Raw genomic sequence first — 19,018 nt, 5'->3', positions numbered from 1 at the left:
CCCCGCCCCACCCCGAACACCTGTCAATGTTGTTCTTGCTTGGGCTACCCCACCTCTTTCCCAGGAGAGTTGGGGGGAGGTGTTGGGAGCAGAGTCCCTCCTAGATTAATAGGAGCAGATCTTATGGGTCCTATTTATCTTGGCCATCCCAGACACTAGCCCTGGATCAAATATACAAAGGTCACTAAAAATGTTCAAGTGGATAGGATGTCACCAGAGTGATTTTCTGTCCCATTTATTTCCTTTCACCATGTACAAAATTCAGTATCTAAACTTGGTGATTAAAGGGGAGATAATTTAAAAAAAAAAAACATAAAACACTGTGGGGATGTGGAATTACATAACTCGGGTGGTAGAGTATTTTCAACATAAGTTTGAGGACGCGAATTCAGTCCCCAATACCCACATAAGAGGCAGGCGTAATCCTGATATGGGAGACATAGGAGGAAGCTGCTTGGAGCTTGCTGGTCAGCCATTGTTGCTAATCTGTGAGCTCTTGTTCCCAGTGAAAAACCTGCCTCAATGGGGGGCGGGGGGGGGGTGGGTGGACCAGTCTGAGAATGACACCCATAGGTACACAATACGGATATGAATACACATTCTAAAAAATTGTTTTTATTGTTCAAATTGGATAATTGAGGAATTCCTCCTTATTGTTAGCCTAATATTACTGCTCTTTTTTAATGACTATGTACTGATCACTTCTTTAACCCAATAGAAAATAATCTCTCTGAAAGATTATAACCCACTGTCTCTTCAAGTCAAGAACTGTGCCCAAACCATGGAGGGACCCAGTATATGTTTCTAGAATGAATGGATGAATCGTCATTAGTGTGAAACCATAAAGAGCCCTCTGCCAAGAACAACACAGAGATTTTCAATCAGTCTGGATGCAAAATGTGCAGTTCCCATGAAAAAGGAACTGCCCTCATTTTTCAGAGAGGCTCATCTGATTTACTTTGTCTAAATGTTTTACATGCTAGACCCTCCGAGTTATGCATATAGGGTAGGGATGTGGAACGGGGGACTAGAGAGAAGGACACCCAGTGCTCTGGGTCTTTGAACCCACTTAGACCTTCTCGGCACTGTTCTGACAGGTTCATGAGGAAATGATGGGATCCCTTGGAATCTTGAAAGAAAAGCAATGGAATGTCACTGGCTTTTTTTTTTTTAAACTAATGGAAAAATAGCAACTTCTGTGTCACTTTCTACCCTCTCTTCCCACAGGCCTTGCTCCAGGAGTTTGACCACCGTTTGTTGTCAGCCGCAGAAGCCTGCAAACTGGCAGCTGCCTTTAGTGCCTACACACCCCTGTTTGTGCTCACGGCTGTGGTAAATACAGGCTCTCCCATGCAGCCAGTGGCTGGAAGACGCTATCCTCATTGGCAATCGTGATAAGACTCCCCCTCCCTCTGCAGGGGTTGGGGGGGGAGTGCCATTAGTCAGAATGACCATTTCCTGACAGCAACTAAGTAAAGAAATGAAAAATGAAGAAAAAGAAAAGTTTATCCTGATTCAAGTGTAGTACCCAATGTAATATCTGACCTGCCTTGACTTGCCTTTGCTTTTCTCCACAGAACATCCGTGGCACGTGTCTCTTGTCATATAGTTGTTCTGGGGACTGTCCTCCAGGACAGAAAAGTCTGTATCTGTGTGAGGCCAAAGAGGCTTTTGAGATTGGCCTCCTGACCAAAAGAGATGGCAAGCTGGTTAGTGGAAAGCAGGAGCTACATAGTTTGATCAAAGCCGCTTTTGGCCTCACCACCGTGCACAGCAGACTCCACGGGGAGACGGAAGCAGTCCGTGCAGCAAGGCAGCTATGCAGTGAAGCTACGGAGAAGCTGTATACCTTCAGCACTTCCTCCACACGCCAGGACAGAGAAGCCCTAGCTCAGGAAATCATGTCTCTGGTCAGCCAGGTGAAGGAACATCTACACGTTCAAAGCTTTCCAAACTTAGATGATAGGTCTTACGTCCCAGAGAGTTTCCAATGTGGCTTGGATAAGCCTATCTTGCATGGGCACGTGGATTTCCAACAAATTCTTCAAACCTATTCGCAGCACCACACTTCAGTGTGTGAGGTATTTGAAAGCACTTGTGGGAACAGCAGAAGCAACCAGAGACAAACGAAACCGGAGGTCTGTATCACCGCTCTGAAAACAGAAACAAACACCATGGATACTGCGGGCGCTGCTCTAGATAAACTGCGCTCTCAAGACAGCAAGGGTACAGCTTCCTCCCAGGTGGCTAAGAAAGATCAGGAGAGGCTCGAAAGAGCAAGAAGGAGAAGCTGGACCCATTCTGAGGCTTTTCGAGTCTCCCTGGATCAAGATGTGGAGACTGAGACGGAGCCACCAAGCCACAGCAGTGGCGGGGCAAGTGTTTCCAAGTCTCTGAGCGACAGCCGCAGTTCCAGTTCTTGGAGCAAGCTGTCAGGGCTCAGCTCTTCTGCAAGTTGGGAGGAAGTGAACTGCAGTGTTGAGGATATAGTGAGGAAAGAATCTAGCCAAGAAGAACATCTGGTGGACACTCAGTGCTCCACGGCTGTGTCTGAGGAGCCCAAGGGGAGCGGAAGCTGCAGAGCTACGGATTTGTTGCTTTCAAAGCTCCATGGTGTCTCTCTTCAGGCAACGGAAGACGGCGACTTAGAGTCCTCACAAAGTCAGCTACACAAACTCAAGACGGTAATGCCTGTCTTTCCACTCAACACAACAGACACTTGCTTGGCCTCGGGAGCTCGGCTGTTAGAAGGCACTGAAGGAATCCAGGAGGTCAGCAATGAAGGACCTAGGAATGCTTCTCTTCAACGCAGTCCTTTACCTGGTTCTGCTTCCGGGTCCTTGTCTAGTTCTGGCAAGTTCACGGACATGGCCGCATATCCTTCCATTCAAGAAGAAAGCTGTGAAATAACTGGTGATTTTCCAGAACCCAGGAATGACTTTAAAGATGGGCGTGGAGGAAAGAACGGGGAAAAATTCACTGAAAGATGCACGAGAGGGCCTGCATTTACATATGGCCCCTCCGAGATCGACCCGGAAGAAGAAACTGCAGAAAGCACAGAAGATAAGCCATCACACTCTCGGGTAGTCCTGGGGCGTTTAGAAAGCAACCATTCATTGTTGACATATAGGACTTTCTCCCCTCACCGGTCTGTTCAAAATCTTGACTCAACAAAGACGGGCAGTTCAGCGGAAGACCAGGGTGTCAACCCTGATGCCTTTACGGTGGACGAGGAGGGCCAAATGCTTGACAGCACAGAGGTCTACTCCATTGGCCAAGATGGCGCTCACAGACCAGGTGACTTGAGGTCCAGTCAGAGAGATGAGAGGCCCAATTCCTCTGCGAATGGCAACAGTTCCTTTCCTGTCCTTGGCGAAGACCTCAGCACAACAGAAGAAAAAAAAGAACTTGGAAGCATGCTGAAGTGCAGCCAGAACTCGAGTTCAGGCTCACAGTGGTGGTGGAAATCACCTGCCTTTTCCAGCAGCAGTTCCTTGGAGGGGGAAAGCTCCTGGTCTCTTCTGAACTCCAGCGGAAGTTCCTTCATCTCATTGCCAGGACAGAGCAGGCAAGAATTCCTTGAGGCTCGCACGCTACAGCCTGACGACCTGGAAAAACTGCTGGCAGGCGTGAGGCATGACTGGCTGCTTCAGAGACTGGAAAATACAGGAGTTTTGAAGTCCAATCAACACCAACAAGCACACAGTCAGTACAGCGTTTTTAGTCTCCAGCTCCAGGCTTCAGGGTGTACCTGCTGAGAGGGGGGGGGGGGGGGGCAGAGGGGGATGGGCTTGCTGGCACTCACTAATCATGAAAGATGCACTTTGTGGTTCACCAGGAAAACTGCTTTTTCTAGTTACAGAGTTTCGGGTCTGTGAGATTTGAGATTTCAGAACCATAATTTTTATGTTTTGGGTTTTTTTTATTTAATTAATTTATTCAGATTACAACTCAATTGTTATCCCATCGTATTCTCCCATTCCGTCTTCCCTCCCACTTTCACCCTATTCCCCTTCCCTAGGTCTATGACCGAGGGAGATCTCCTCCCCCACTGTAGGCTGTCAAGTCTCATCTTGCAGAACAACATTTTTTAGAGATAGGCTGTTTCCCTGTGGTTACTTTTTCACTAATTTGAAGAAAAAGCTAAGAGAATTAGAATAGGCCCTAAATTTCAGAAATATAGTCTCGTTCCATTTTCTCCTCCTGATTCACCACCTCTGATTGATCCATCCCTGAATGGGGGGGAACTGTTTCACCATCTCTCTCCAGCCCAGTATTCAACCCCAGTCGCCCGCTCTACTAGGGAGTGGAAGTCACTCCCTTCCTACACCTGTGCATTTATTTCTTTTAAGGATTGTCTTCTTTACCCCTACCAAGTCACAACCCAGACACAAGAGGTCTTTGGTCACTCAGTTTTAATTTGAATATCAAAACAGTACGTGTCTTCCTTAGCATTCATGTTCCCTATAAGGAATGCTTTTTTGCTTTGTGCTTTTCTTTTCTTTCTTTTCTTCAGTAGAGTTTGCATCTTTGTATAGTAACTACACTTTCTGGTGTGGCTTCTGAATCCCCCACCCCCAATGCAAGACAAGTAAGAGAAAGTGAGGGCACACTACAATATGCAGTCTAGAATCCCTGGCAATCCTGGGAGCCCGTGAAGCAAAAGTATTTTGTTTATGTTTGTGTGATCTGCCAAAGGCGGTAAACTTGATCCTCTGCTGTGTCTGGATCTTAAGACATCACAGGCACATAATACTACATACCCTAGCATGATCTTTGAGTGTTTATTAGCCTTTGCTTTCCATCTACTCCTATGCAGAAACTCTAGTCTTAGCTTAGTCTCTTGCCATACTTAACCAAGTAAGAATCAAAGGCTATTCTTCAGCATCATTCTACTGAACTAACTTTTTAATAGGAGTTCTAGAAAAGAGCAGACTATGTGGGATTATATTCAAAGGTGCACACCTCAGGTGAGGCAGTTTTGGACCTTTGTTCATTTAACACTGTCCATTACACCATTTTGAGTCCTTGGAGTTGCCGGGAACCTATGGTGAACATGCCAAGCGTGTTTATTGGGTGCCAAGCCATAAGCTTTATTCAAATGCTTTTTTAAAAAAAATCTTATTTTTTTTCTTACTCCCAGATGCCCTTCTGCTAAAATATTCCAAAAAGTCTGAGTTGTGGACAGCACAGGAAACTGTGGTGTATTTGGGAGACTACCTAAAAGTGAAGAAGAAAGGCAAGCAGAGAAATGCATTTTGGGTCCACTATCTTCATCAAGAAGAAACTCTGGGGAGGTATATTGGAAAACGTGTGTCAACACAAATTGGCCTAGTTTTCTTCTTGGCTAAGTAGTCACTCATGAGATTTTGAAAGGGTTGAAATATGGACAAAATGTAGGATTTTAGATATTGCCTTCTCTTCTCCATCATTAGTCAACTGATAACAGTTTCCATACATCACATAATTATATATACCATGTGAGTGTCTAGATGCTGTATTACGTGATCGCAAGCTCACCAGGGAAACATTTATAAACCCACTGTACACACAAGAAAACTAGGTATCTTGGCCATATGTAGACTACCATTCCAGTTGTACTTTTAAAAACGATACTAAATAATGGCTAAGCCCAACTTTTAAAGTTGAACCTGTTCATCACCTAAACCCTAATAATGTATGAAATCAAGGAGAAAGAGAAATTGGGTGACTCCAATCAGTTTTTGAACAGTTGGAGGTAACAATAATATTGTGTCTCAGGCTCTATTTGAGATGGCTTATACTAATTCATCCAGTCTTCAAACACACCGAAAAGTAGGTGCTACTGTTGCCCTGGTTTTACAGAGATGGAAACTAAGCCACAGTAATGCTAAGTACTTACTCAATATCATTTGTAAGTGGTAGAATGAGGTGTTATAAGTTGAATTGTATCACCCCAAATTCGTATGTAGAAGACTCAGCGTGCATAATTGGAGAAACGAGCTGTTCCAGCTGGAGTTAAGATGAAGTCATACTGGAGGAGGGTGAGCCCATAACTCAGCCATGTCTTAACCACTGTTTTATTGGTGTAAAGATAAACTGTAACCAAGGCAACACTTACAACAGAAAGCATTTAATTGGGGGTTTGCTTACAGTTTCAGTAGGTTAGTCCACTATCATCATGGCAGGAAGCATGGCAGCGTGCAGGCGGCCAGGGTCCTAGAGCTGAGAGCCCTGCAGAGAGAGAGAGAGAGAGAGAGAGAGAGAGAGAGAGAGAGAGAGAGAGAGAGAGAGAATGAACCTAGCATGGGCTTTTGAACCACAAAGCCCATCCCCAGTGACATATTGCCTCCAAGAAGACCACACCTCCTAATCCTTCTAATTCTTTCAAATAGGTCTACTCCCCAATGACTAAGAATTCAAATATCTGAGCTTATGAGGGCCATTATTATTCAAGCTATTATTATACAGCTGATGTCCTTTAGAAAAGGAAATCTGAAGCTCGGCCTGCGCAAAGTGAGAATACATGTGATGATTATAGTAATACTGAAGCAAGGGAAGGATATCCCACAAACCGGAAGTAAGGCCTAGGGAAGACCTTTCCTTGATGCCTTTAGAGAAAACAGTACCCTATTGGCTTTGAGGTGGGATGGCCAGACTCCAGAACTGTGACAGAATCTAACTTCTTTGTGTGCTTGATTATCTTATCTCTGGGAAGCTAATGCACCAAGGTATCACAGGATGCTCTGAGATGAGAAAGTCATTGAGTATAAGCAACATAAGGAATGGAGTGAGGAGGCTTAAGACATATCTGATTGGAAGAATATAACAGAGAAAAGAGAACAAAAACAATGTTTGAGGAGAAATTTTCTGTTTTTTTTCCCCCAGGATTGTCAAAAGACTCCAATCTTCAAATACAAAAATCATATTGGCTTCAAACAGGCTGTAAAAGGAAATGAAAGAAACAGGAAGGAAGGAAGGAAGGAAGGAAGGAAGGAAGGAAGGAAGGAAGGAAGGGGAAGGGAAGGGAGGCACTACAGACTTTCTAAAACAAAGAAATAATCTTAAATCTTACAGGCAATCAAAAAGTAAAGCAGAACGATTTACGTACAAAGATATGTCAGTTGATAAGCAGCTGACTTCCCAGTAGCAGCAATAGGAATTATAAACTATGGAAGTTACATACTTGAAAGTATCTAATGGCAAACACAATAAAGACATTTGCATATTAAAATAAAAGTGGTCACCTGCCCCTTGAGGCATTGCAGGTATGGCTGTTGCAGGTGGCAGAGAGGAGAGAGGCTATGTCTGTGTTCCATGTTCTGATGTATGAATATCTGAATGATATAGTAGCCTAACGTTTCCTGAAAAAGGCGAGTTATAGGTGAGCCAGCCCCAAGGGTATGAGTGTGGAAGAGCTGGCCCAGCCACTTGTCTCCACCCATGCAGGGGCACGGATAAGGAAGAGATACTCTCCTTCCCCCTCACCCTTTGCCACCTTCAACAAGCAGTAGACCTTGCCCTGGGATCATGAGAACAGGAGAGATGGCCCTGCCCCTCACCAGCACTCGGGAGAATGGGCTCTGTACCTCACCTGGGCAGCTGGGTAGAGCTGTCCCCGGCTGTTTGTGTATGTGGAAGGGGAAGTTGCAGGAGAGACAGTCCCAAGGGCATGAGAGTGGGAGAACTGGTGGGTTGACCAAACTATCTTCCTGGTCACAGAAAGATGATCCATACTTCTAGAAGAATGTTCCAGAAATGCTTCAGGGTTACCTACAGGGGTAACCCTTTTGTGCATATTACCTGCCTCAGTCAGGAAGAGAAAAGCTCTGGATTGGTCCAAGTCCTCTGCATACCTGCATTCGGCACTGAGGTGTCACTCTAGGACACGCCTTCTCTCTGAGATGCTCTCTGATGCCATAGAGGCTCCACCTGTATGTGCACTTTCCACTGTCATCCCCTCTCATCCTTGGGAGTCTGCATGGCCAGAACGGTAGCCTCCCTGAGTTCAGAAATGTATTAGATTCAGAGAGGTTTTTTCTACTGTGTCTATGACACTGACAACTCCCTCCAGTTTTTGCAGGTCCCTTCAAGCACCTACAACATTACTAATAAGTTCATACTAACTTATACCAAGTGTTGGTTACTACAGTGACATTTAATACTGTAATTATTGTATTATTTAATTACTTGAGACCTTGTATAGTTTCTGTCCAATTAAACTATGAGCCAGTGAAAGTTGCATATCTAACAATTCATACCGTCCTCACCCTCAGAATTAGGACATCAGTGTGCCCGTAATGGGCATTGATAAAGTTAGTATTCACGGAACAAAATCCTCACACAAGAAAGAGATAAAAGAAGGCTTCATACTGACTAATTCACACATTTAAGGCCACACTGCAGGTGAGGGTCAGGGTCCAGAGTACAACCACACTCTAGTACGCCTTGCTGATCCCTGGTTTACCGAGAACTGTGAAGAACTGCCACACTGAGTGGACGGTTTCCCTCCATATGTCACATCATTTCAGGCCAGCTAGCATGACCTGTGCTCCCTTGGAGAAGGGGCTCTTTCAAAATTATCTAACCCTGAAGTTAATACAACTGATATTGATTAGATAAGAAATAGAAACTGCCCTTCAAACCACATGTCTCTTACCCTCTCTCATTTACTCGATAATAAAGATCGGTTTCACATGTTGCTCTGTGGGTCCCATCCATCCGTAGATATGTTGGAAAAGAATACAAAGAACGGAAGGGGCTCCGGCACCACTTCACCGACGTGGAGCGGCAGATGACAGCGCAGCACTATGTGACGGAATTTAACAAGAGACTCTACGAACAAAAGATTCCAACGCAGCTCTTCTACATCCCATCTACAGTTTTGCTGGTAAAGCAGGAGTCTGGTTAATTAAACAAGCCTGCAACTATATATTAGATTAGATTTCTATTACCGGTCTACGTCGAACATGGCCCTGTAAGATCGCAAACATCTAGTTCCTACGTTCCTTCATCTGCTTCATCTACTTCATCCTGTTAAAATGGATAGATGATAAAAATGACCCTTGCCCCCTCCAACATCTTCATGTGGACTGCCTGGTAACGTTAGAGCAACAGTTGGTCCCAGCAGGAGCTTAGGTTAGCATCCTTGCTAGACTCTTCTTCTCCTGTTGTCTCTCTACAGAGGGGCCTTCAGGGTTGTATTTGGTACAAATTACTCCTTCAGTGTGATACGTAAACCCCTTGTTTTACGTTTCTTTCTCTCAATCCTTGCAACCAAGTGATAATAAGATGTATGTTAAATACATTTAGCAAGGAAAAAAAAAAGATAAGTACTTCACTTGCAAATAATTGTAATTGATAGGCAGTTCTTAGATTTGGCCCAGCCTATCTTTCTCTATCTTGGACTTTGGAGAAATTGAAACCAGTCTCTCTTTACTGAACATCACTTTAGAGACAGAAAGGCAAATCCCCCCTACTGTTTTCTCGTTTAAGGGGTCAACATTACCCTGTTTCCCCAGATAGATTGGATCCTTCCTGCATTTATATTTGTAATGCTTTTTTTCATTGACCAGAGACATTTGTTTAGTGCTTATAATATAGATATCATCCAATTTTTATCTTCGTGTCAGAAAGTATTCAAACATCTTACAGGCATTGATACTAACCTTTAAGTCAACCTCAAATACATGAGTTAATACCCAACCGCTAGTCCCAAGGCATAATCCACACACATACTTCAGCAAGCCATCCTGAAGCTAGGTCACTGGGCCTTAATTTTTATATGTGTATGAATTTTTTTTTGTCTGCGTTGTTTGTGCACCATTGTGTGCTTTGTGCCTGTTGGGGCCAAAGAGGGCATTGGATCCCCTGGGAATGGGTTTATAGGAATGAGCCAATGTATGGATGCTGGAGATTGAACTCAGGGCCTCTGGAAGAGCAGTCAGTGCTCTTAACCACTGAGCCATCGGTAACAGCCCTTGTGATCCAGTTTTTAAATGAGAAGTTTAGTCTATGAACAATATTCACTTTAGATTCTATTAGATGCTACAGATAATGCTGAAAACTTTGTATTTATTTTATTGTTTAATCATTTTGACAAAACTAAAGCATAATTATTGGGGCTGGAGAGGTGGCTCAGAGGTTATGGACACTGACTGCTCCTCCAGAGGTCCTGAGTTCAATTCCTAGCAACTATATGGTGGCTCACAACAAGCTATAATGAGATCTGGTGTCCTCTTCTGAACTGCAGATGTACATGCAGGCAGAGCACTGCATAGATAATAATAAATAAATCTTTAAAAAGAATAATACTTGTTATTATTACTTTCTATGAAGAAATTGAAGTCTAGAAAAATAAATTGACATGGCAGAACCTCAGTCCAAACTGAGATATACCCCTTTACAGAGAGTGTGATCTTCACCACTGTGCAGTCTACCTCCCATCTCTATGTTGCAGATTTTGGAAGACAAGACTATAAAGGGATGCATCAGTGTAGAACCTTACATGCTGGGAGAATTCGTCAAGCTATCAAATAACACAAAAGTAGTCAAAAACGAGTACAAAGCTACAGAGTACGGCTTGGCTTATGGCCATTTTTCTTATGAGTTTTCCAAGCATAAAGATGTTGTGGTTGATTTACAAGGTATGTAAAGCAGGGGTTTTACTTTTTATTTGGAATATTGCAACTGATTATGCTAATAGTTAATCATATTTTATAGACCATTCTGTGTGCAGGATACTACTTGGAATCAAGTTAATTGAGTTTACTGAAAGCAGCGAATGACTCCTGAGTGACTTAGGCATCTCAACATCCATGAGCCTGTGGTTTCTTGGGCTGCATCGCAGAGCAGTCCCTCCAAGCTTCTGCTCACTTGAGGGCATGCAAGCAAAATCAGTTTCTTGCTACTGCATTTCGCTTCAAAATTCTCCTGACTTTTTCAACGATGAAGAGCCTTTGCTGTCCTCATAGAGGACCTGGGTTCAATCCCAGTGCCCACATGGCTGGCTGCTCACAACTGTGATTGTAGTTCCAAGTTATCCTACTCCTCCTGGCCTCCATGGGCAGATTAATAATTAATTAATTGAATTTAAAATAATCTCTACTTTTTTTTCCCCTCTAGCCTTTATCCATAGTGAAAGCTATAATTGAATGTCATACTTGGAGTCATTATGGAGCAGAAAGTTATGTGTGTCTAAGTTTGCCTTTTCTTAAAATCTGCATTATTAGTGATTTTCCAGTTTGTTGGGTATTGTATTCATCATAATTCATGTGAGTGAATATTCTAACAAGAAACCCTCAATCCTCCATGGCATTTATAGCTGTCACACTACATGTTTTACATATTCATAACTTATTATCTGTCTGTCTTCATGAGAATGTTTGTTCAGTTGGTACAAACATTTTTGCTCATCTTATTTACCACTGCATACCTAGTATCGAAAAAATCTGTTGTACAGTGTCTATACTCGAGACATGTGGAGTATGTTGGAAAATATAGGACTTAGTGAATAGGCATAAAGAAACTTCTAAATCAACACAGAAATGTTCAACATTGAGATTTTAATAATTATTCTAATGAACCTTATGCTCTATAATTCTCTGAATATTTATTATCTTCATAGTTCATACTTGAAACATGTAAAAATGTAGTATTCAGCTCTCTTTCTTACATTAAAAACTATGATGTACATCTCAAATTCCTTGGCAGAAACTTACTAAGCATAAAACACAAGATAGTCAAGTTTTAAATGAATCTTTTTAAGTGTACACATTTGTATGCATATATTTGTGTGTGTGTGTGTGTGTGTGTGTGTGTGTGTTGACATTTCTAAGGTATGTGCTCAGTTGGATTCATTCTCTTTTAGGTTGGGTGACTGGTAATGGAAAAGGCCTCATCTATCTCACAGACCCTCAGATTCACTCTGTTGATCAGAAAGACGTCACTACAAACTTTGGAAAGCGAGGGATATCTTATTTCTTTAATAACCAACATGCAAGCTGTAATGAAATATGCCATCGTCTTTCTCTGACTAGACCTTCACTAGAGAAAACGAGTAATATGTAGGCAGTGGGCATGCAGAACATGGCACGGACTGATATAATGATTGTTTGGGCTATCACATGATTCCAGCCATTGACTTATGAGAGGAATTGAAAGGCGTCGATTTCCTGTCTATGCTTGCTTGCCAGGACAAGATCCTACAGACCTCATTCCATGTCCTAGGTCTCACAGCTGTATTGAATGTTGGAGGTCACAGGTTGTATGGTGAGGACAACATGGAAAAAAGCCCCAACAAACCCGGAATGGATGCAAAACTCAGCTGAAAATAAATGTCTGTCATTAAGCCATTGTGATTGGGTTTGGTTGGGGTTGGTTGGTTTTGGTTTTGTTCATTATCAGTTAAAACTGATAATATTCTGCTTTCATATCAACGTGAGAATTCTTTGCACATTTAAAACATCGAGACTCCTCTGAAAAGATTGCAGTACTTACTTATCTTTTAACATTTGACTTTTCATAAAACTATTATCCACCAAGAATTTTTTTATTGAGCTGAATTTACCAATCTTTATTTCATGTTTGTGTGTGATACCAGATGGTTTTCCCATGTTTTCTTCTAGTATGTTCTAGTATGTTCTAGTATGTTCTATGTATGAAATTGGGATGGAAGAGTGGTAGTATACCATATGGCCATTATAGCCCATTCCTGACCCCATAGATCTTCTTCAAACAAGATTGGCAGGTATTATTTCCTGCTGAAAGGATTCTATAAAGGCAGGGCTGGAAATGTATCAGTGGTACCACATGCATTTAGGGAATGTCTTCACACCTGGGCTAACACAATCTGGAAGCTCCCTCACACAGATGCACTTAGATATTTGTCTCCTAGATGTTTACAAATCTTGACAAACTGACCACCAGTATTAACCACCACATACAGTGTTAAGAAAGCTGGTGTGATGTGACAAAGGTCTAATATCCAAAATATATAAAGAACTCAAGAAATTAAATACCACCAAACCAAATAACCCAATCGAGAAATGGGGCATGGAACTAAACAGAGAATTCTCAACAGAGGAATATCAAGTGGCTGAGAAACACTTAAAGAAATGCTCAACCTCCTTAATCATCAGGGAAATGCAAATCAAAACAACTCTGAGATTCCATCTTACACCCATCAGAATGGCTAAGATCAAAAATTCAAGCGACACCACATGCTGGCGAGGATGTGGGGAGAGAGGAACACTCCTTCATTGCTGGTGGGAATGCAAACTAGTACAACCACTTTGGAAATCTATCTGGTGCTATCTCAGAAAAATGGGAATAGGGCTTCCTCAAGACCCAGCTATTCCACTCCTTGGAATATATCCAGAAGATGCTCCAGCACACAACAAGAAAATTTGCTCAACCATGTTCATAGCAGCCTTATTCATAATAGCCAGAACATGGAAACAGCCCAAGTGCCCCTCAATAGAAGAATGGATAAAGAAACTGTGGTACATGTACACTATGGAATACTATTCAGCTATTAAAAACAAGGAATTCCCGAAATTTGTGGATAAATGGATTGAGCTAGAAATGATCATAATGAGTGAGTTAACCCAGAAGCAGAAAGACTCAAATGGTATATACTCACTTATATCTGCATATTAGCCCAAGGGGCATGTCCCACGAAAGCCTTCACTTACCAGGAAACTGAGACAGAGGAGAGGACATTCTAGTGGGATTCTAGATGAGAGAATCATGGGAGAAAGGCAAAGTAGAAGGACCCAGAGGGTCCTAGAAGCCTACAAGTAGAACATTATGATAGGCAGATTTGGGAACAGGGGTCCCGCTCAAACTAAGGCACCAGCCAAGGACAATACAGGCGGTAAACCTTAAACCCCTACCCAGATCTAGCCAATGGACGGAACACTCTCCACAGTAGAGTGGAGAGTGGGATATTACTTTCTCACGTACTCTGGTGCCTCACCTTTGACCGTGTCCCCTGGAGGGGGAGACCTGATGGCACTCAGAGGAAGGACAGCAGGTTACCAAGAGGAGACTTGATACCCTATGAACATATAGAGGGGGAGGTAATCCCCCTCAGGAACAGTCATAGGGGAGGGGAGTAAGGGGAAAATGGGAGGGAGGGAAGAATGGGAGGATACAAGGGAGGGGATAACCATTGAGATGCAACAAGAATAAATTAATAAAAAAAATATTATAAAAAAAAAAGCTGGTGTGAGGGATCATCATCATGAGGTACCACAGAGTTTGTTTAGAAGGACAAAGAGTTGTACATCTTAGAAAGAAAGCTAAGCAGAAAAAGCGAAAGAGACAGACTAAAAGGATATGACAGCCTATAGAGGAATTTTAATCCAGTAACGTGGCTGTTCTGGCAAGAGATCACATCCAAAGACCTTCTAGGTCTGTGTGATGTGGCTTGAATACAGATATACTCTGGATTACAGAATGATGTGGTTGGAATACTAATATGTTCTTGGTACACACCTTTAATCCAAAACTTTAATCCCAAAATGAATGTTAGTTTATAGAAGGAAGCAGCCATGTTTGAAAGTGACATTTAATTGAGGGGCAGACAAAGTGATGAATCAGAAAAAGGTTTGACATAATGAGGCAGAGATAGGATACACCCAACTCTCATGAGAACAGGCAGGAAAGAGAGGCTGCTTAAAAGCATCACAGGAAAAGAGACATTTGGGGTTTTATTTTTTGGTTTTGGTTTTGGTTTGAGATTCAAGGTATGATCATTTATTTGTTCCTCTTAAAGACTTATTTGTGACTAGACTCAGATTTGGAAGTAGAAGCTCTCAGCGAGGACAGCGTACATCTCTTAGCAATCTGTTCCTGGCACTTTTTTTTTTTTTTTTAGTTTCCTTCATTCTCTTGGCCACAAGTTTAGTGTATTCTGCAGCCTCCTCCTTGTTTTCCTTAGTATATTATTTCTTCAGAGCTATGTGTCAGCGTTTGTATTGTAGGACATGTGGAGTGAGAAGATACTAAATCATGAGTGCTTTGGTCCTGGCCTTCTTATCTTCTTTGTTTAAGGGCTTTCTGAAAATATATTGACAGACATCATCTTCTTTAGGGATATTAAAGAGCTTTTGGACTCTACTAGCTATTTTAGGTCCCAACCGATGAGGCACAGTAGTGTCAGTCAGTCCAGGAATTTTCTTCTCTCCTTGTTTTACAATAACCAAGTTGAGAACACTCATATTGGCATCCGTGTGCATCCATGAACAGACTAGTGCTTCCTCTCTCCAGTTGTTCTTGGTCTATAACAAGGATGCCCCTTACTCAACAGCAGGGACATTCTGCTATGGTTCAAAATGCCTTGCTTCATGAGAAAACCTTGTTTATCATTCCTACCACTGATCGGGACCATTAACCCTTCCACTCTACCCAGAGCATCAGCAGCTACTTCTGTCGCCATGTGCTTCTCATAGAACATATGGTGCTTATGTTCATCATCCACGTCAATGAGTTTCTGACAGCTGGTGGCAGGGAAGGAGATATTCAGCTTTATCTTGACACCTAGGAGTTGCCACAAAAAAAGAGTGAGAAGGGGTTTTTTACTGAGAGATTTTTACCGGGACAGTTTTACAAAGACAAGCTAGACACAGGTGAAGACAGATCAAGCTAGAAAATGAGAAGCCAGATTAAAACATATTGCCATAATTAGTTTGAGGCTAGGCAGAGCAATTCAGTCAGAAGCCAAGAGAAGCCAGTTTGAATCAGTCAGCTTGGAAAAGAATTTAGGCCAGAATGGCTGAGTTGAGCCAGCCAGTGAGAGTTCAAAAAGAGCTAGAAAGTGTTGGATACAGGTTTCATCTCCTTCCCACATCTGAGGAAATAAAAACAACATTTACAACAGCTAAACTGCCAAGGAAGTGAGAGGCAACAAGCAGAGAAAGAAAAATGTGTTGTTTCTAACAAAAGTTCAGTCATTTGATTTTTACCAGCTAGGTGTAGGTATGAAAGCCTGCTAGCTCAGAAAGGCAGAGAAAGTACCCAGTTGATCTTCCTTCTCAACTGTTTCCCAACAGTTTAACAAACTGTTCCCAAAAAGGAACCCCCCCCACATTGTCTTAAAACAAAACAAAACAAAAAACCCAAAACCCTCAAACTGAATGTCCCTCCCCTCTACTTCCTGTGCATCTCTCTATCCATCCTCCCAACTTCCTCTTACTCTCTATGTGTTTTTTTTTTCCTATGTTCACTCCCTGTCAATTAGTTCCTTGCTCACCTCTTGACTTATGGCTCATTTTTATTTAATTCAAAGAGAAAGCTCTTGGATAAGATGTATGCTAGAGCTGAGCCATACCACAACTAGAAAGAGGTTTTTCCAGTGAACAACACTATCTCAGGGTTCATAGTGTGTCCAAATTTCCTGCAGAAAAAAATGGGAAGTCACTGAGAAAGAAAAACATCAGACATCACTCACAGGGGAGGGAGGGGACATAGCAAACCAAAAACTGTAACCTTTATTGGAACAGAAGAACAGCTCCCAGCAGGATAGAAAGAGTCCCAGTGCCCAAGGTCTCTGGATATGACAGTTTTTAGGATTCTAGGGCCTCCTTTCTTCCTCACTGGGCCTGTCCCTGGGTGTCTTCCCTTGCATTGAAGGACTTTGCATAAGTAGCAAAATCTTGGGTGGGGCTGAGTGTATGTGTGTGTAGAGAGCAGTCCTGGGAGCACCAAGCAGCCCCTTTTAATTTACAAATTAAATCCCATAACCCTCCCTCCAAAGCATCCTCCAATCCCATCCATTTTGTTGCAGCACAAAGATTTTATTCTTCACTGCTACACAATATTCCAGATTTATAAAATCAACATCTTTGCTAAAAGCATGACCATAAGTCAGGAATGAAATAACATTTTGAAGACATTTCGGACCTTCGAATATGGGCATTATGAGATTCCCAAGAAATGTTTTTGAAGTCCCAAAGGCAAAGGAAAGCGAACCAGTGGGGAAGCGTTCAAAGCCTCATCTTGCTTCTGCAACTGCACTGAACCGGATGAACGGCGCATAGGATACTTTGTGCAAGTCTGTCTACTTCCTCACCAATTCCTAATTTCTGTAAATTTTTCATAAATATAAGAAAGTTGAAAGGAACACCAAATAAAGTCTGAAGAATGAACAGGTAGAGGTGAGAAAGATCAAGATTTTTATCAAGCTAATCCAGAAAAAAATATATATATATATACATATGCATACATATACATATATACATATACATATACATGGAAAAATCGCCAACAGTGTAAAGTCCTACAGACAAAAAAAATAGAATATTTATTGAATGAGAGACTAGGAATAGTAAAAAGATGTTGTGACAGCAAGAACGGCCATTAACAGACAGAGAGCATTAGGTGTCACAGAACAGAACTCAGTAAACTTGGCTCCATGACCATGAGTCAAGCCTACTACGGAAGCCATTTGTTGTTACGAAGGTTATTCCAGTGCTATTCTCTCTGAAGAGGGGGAGAAGGACTGGTGCACCTGTGAACTCAACTCCACCCTCTGAACCCCCAAATTCAGGGACAAGTGGAAGGCAAGGAAATCCACTTTGCCCCTACCTGTGGGATCCAGGCCCCATAAAAATGGACCTTAGCAAACCTCTACACTAAGATGTGCTACTTTCTGGAACAAAATGTGCTACTTTCTTTCCTGGCCTCCAAATCTTTTGCCTTCAGGCCATTAGATGCTGATGATACCTTTCAATCACCAACTCAGTGACTCATTGTAGGGAAGGAGGTAGAGCCTCCACTCAGGGTGCATAGCCAAGGACCACGCTGATCTGTGTAAGGCCAAGGAACCATGTGACGGGGGAGCTAGTCTGAAGCAAGAGTGATGTTGAGGCATGTCCACATCTTGAAAATAAGAGACAGGCAGGAACAGAACTACTCCCTCCCTGCCCTGGCTCTGCATGTCTCAGCACCTGTAGCCTTATGGACCCCACCACTGCCACCCTTGAGTGACCACATAGCCTCTGGGCCAGGTTACAGGTTAAACTTTTTCTCTCCTTATAAGGTCATGTTTAAGCATGCATAAGGTCATGCAAATAAGGCATTTCCAGCACCTTGGCCCTGGCCAGTGCTTTATAAAACCACCTCAAAAGCCTCTACCCACTCCTGGAAGATTTACATAGCTTTTGTTCCACCCCAGTTAAATGAACTGTCTCACTGAAGCCTGCCTCCCAAGAGTCTGCTCTCACCTCCTGAGGTCTCCATCCCCTAGCCGGTCCTGCCTGGCTCACCAGGTGTGATCTCCATCACGCCATTACAGATGGAGGAGTAGACTGAGAACTACAGATCTGGACCAGTCCCATCCCCCAGTCCTCTGTGGCTTTACTTCCCATTGCCCTCTTTGCTGGGCCCATCATGGATGTTTATTGTGATCAAGTTATGCCCTACTCTGAGTTTCTCCATATTTTATAAAGCAGTGGGTTTTTTGTTTTTTCAGGCTTACCCAAATAGATTGCATCTTAGAAGCAACTTTTGACTCCAGGTCAAGGTAGAGGATGACCAGGTCCCTCAGTGGACAAGTAAACACCATCTGTCTGGCCCCACCCATACAACCCAGACTAATAAATGACATTCCTTGGAGTAGATGGGGTGCCACCTACAAATTTACTGGGGTGAATTGAGACAACATGGGCACACAGGTATATTAAAATCATATGACAAAAACCAAATGTTCTAGTTACTTCTCTATTGCTGTGTTAAAACATCATGGCCAGAGGAGCCAACAGGACAGTTATTTGGATTTATGATTGCAGGGGGAATCAATGATGGTGGAGCGTGACAGAAAGCAGCCGAGCATGGTGGCAGGAACAGAAAACTGAGTGCGCATAGACGGGTGGTGGTGCGCGCCTTTAATCTCAGCGTTCAGGAGGCAGAGGCAGGTGGGTCTCTGGGAGTTTGAGGCCAACCTGGTCTACAAAGTAAGTTCTATGACAGCCAGGGCTACACTGAGAAATCCTGTATCAAAAAAAACAAAACAAAATAAAACCAAAAAACACCAAAA

The 19,018-nt window shown here is 42.7% G+C and overlaps 1 protein-coding gene and 1 pseudogene across 7 annotated transcripts in view; one reads left to right on the top strand and one right to left on the bottom strand.

The window, feature by feature from the left end:
- ALPK1 (alpha kinase 1) overlaps positions 1 to 14,096 on the top strand; it is a 103,241-nt gene extending 89,145 nt beyond the window's left edge. For all 6 annotated transcript variants that reach the window (XM_084757271.1, XM_084757273.1, XM_084757274.1 and 3 more), the window contains 6 exons: positions 1,228 to 1,332; positions 1,578 to 3,705; positions 5,144 to 5,297; positions 8,707 to 8,869; positions 10,439 to 10,625; positions 11,849 to 14,096. In XM_084757271.1, the coding sequence (XP_084613397.1) occupies positions 1,228 to 1,332; positions 1,578 to 3,705; positions 5,144 to 5,297; positions 8,707 to 8,869; positions 10,439 to 10,625; positions 11,849 to 12,048 (2,937 nt within the window). In that variant the 3' untranslated portion in view covers positions 12,049 to 14,096. The remainder of the gene's footprint in view (positions 1 to 1,227; positions 1,333 to 1,577; positions 3,706 to 5,143; positions 5,298 to 8,706; positions 8,870 to 10,438; positions 10,626 to 11,848) is intronic.
- Positions 14,097 to 14,525: 429 nt separating this feature from the next.
- LOC311582494 (small ribosomal subunit protein eS6-like) lies at positions 14,526 to 18,264 on the bottom strand (annotated as a pseudogene). The gene is made up of 2 exons: positions 18,249 to 18,264; positions 14,526 to 15,522 (listed from the first exon to the last, which is right to left on the bottom strand). The product of its transcript is annotated as a small ribosomal subunit protein eS6-like (transcript).
- Between the last annotated feature and the right edge of the window lie 754 nt (positions 18,265 to 19,018).

This window comes from Acomys minous (assembly GCF_964271855.1).
Source record: "Acomys minous genome assembly, chromosome: 14".
Classification (NCBI taxonomy): domain Eukaryota; kingdom Metazoa; phylum Chordata; class Mammalia; order Rodentia; family Muridae; genus Acomys; species Acomys minous.
This window is presented reverse-complemented; position numbering and strand designations above follow the sequence as displayed.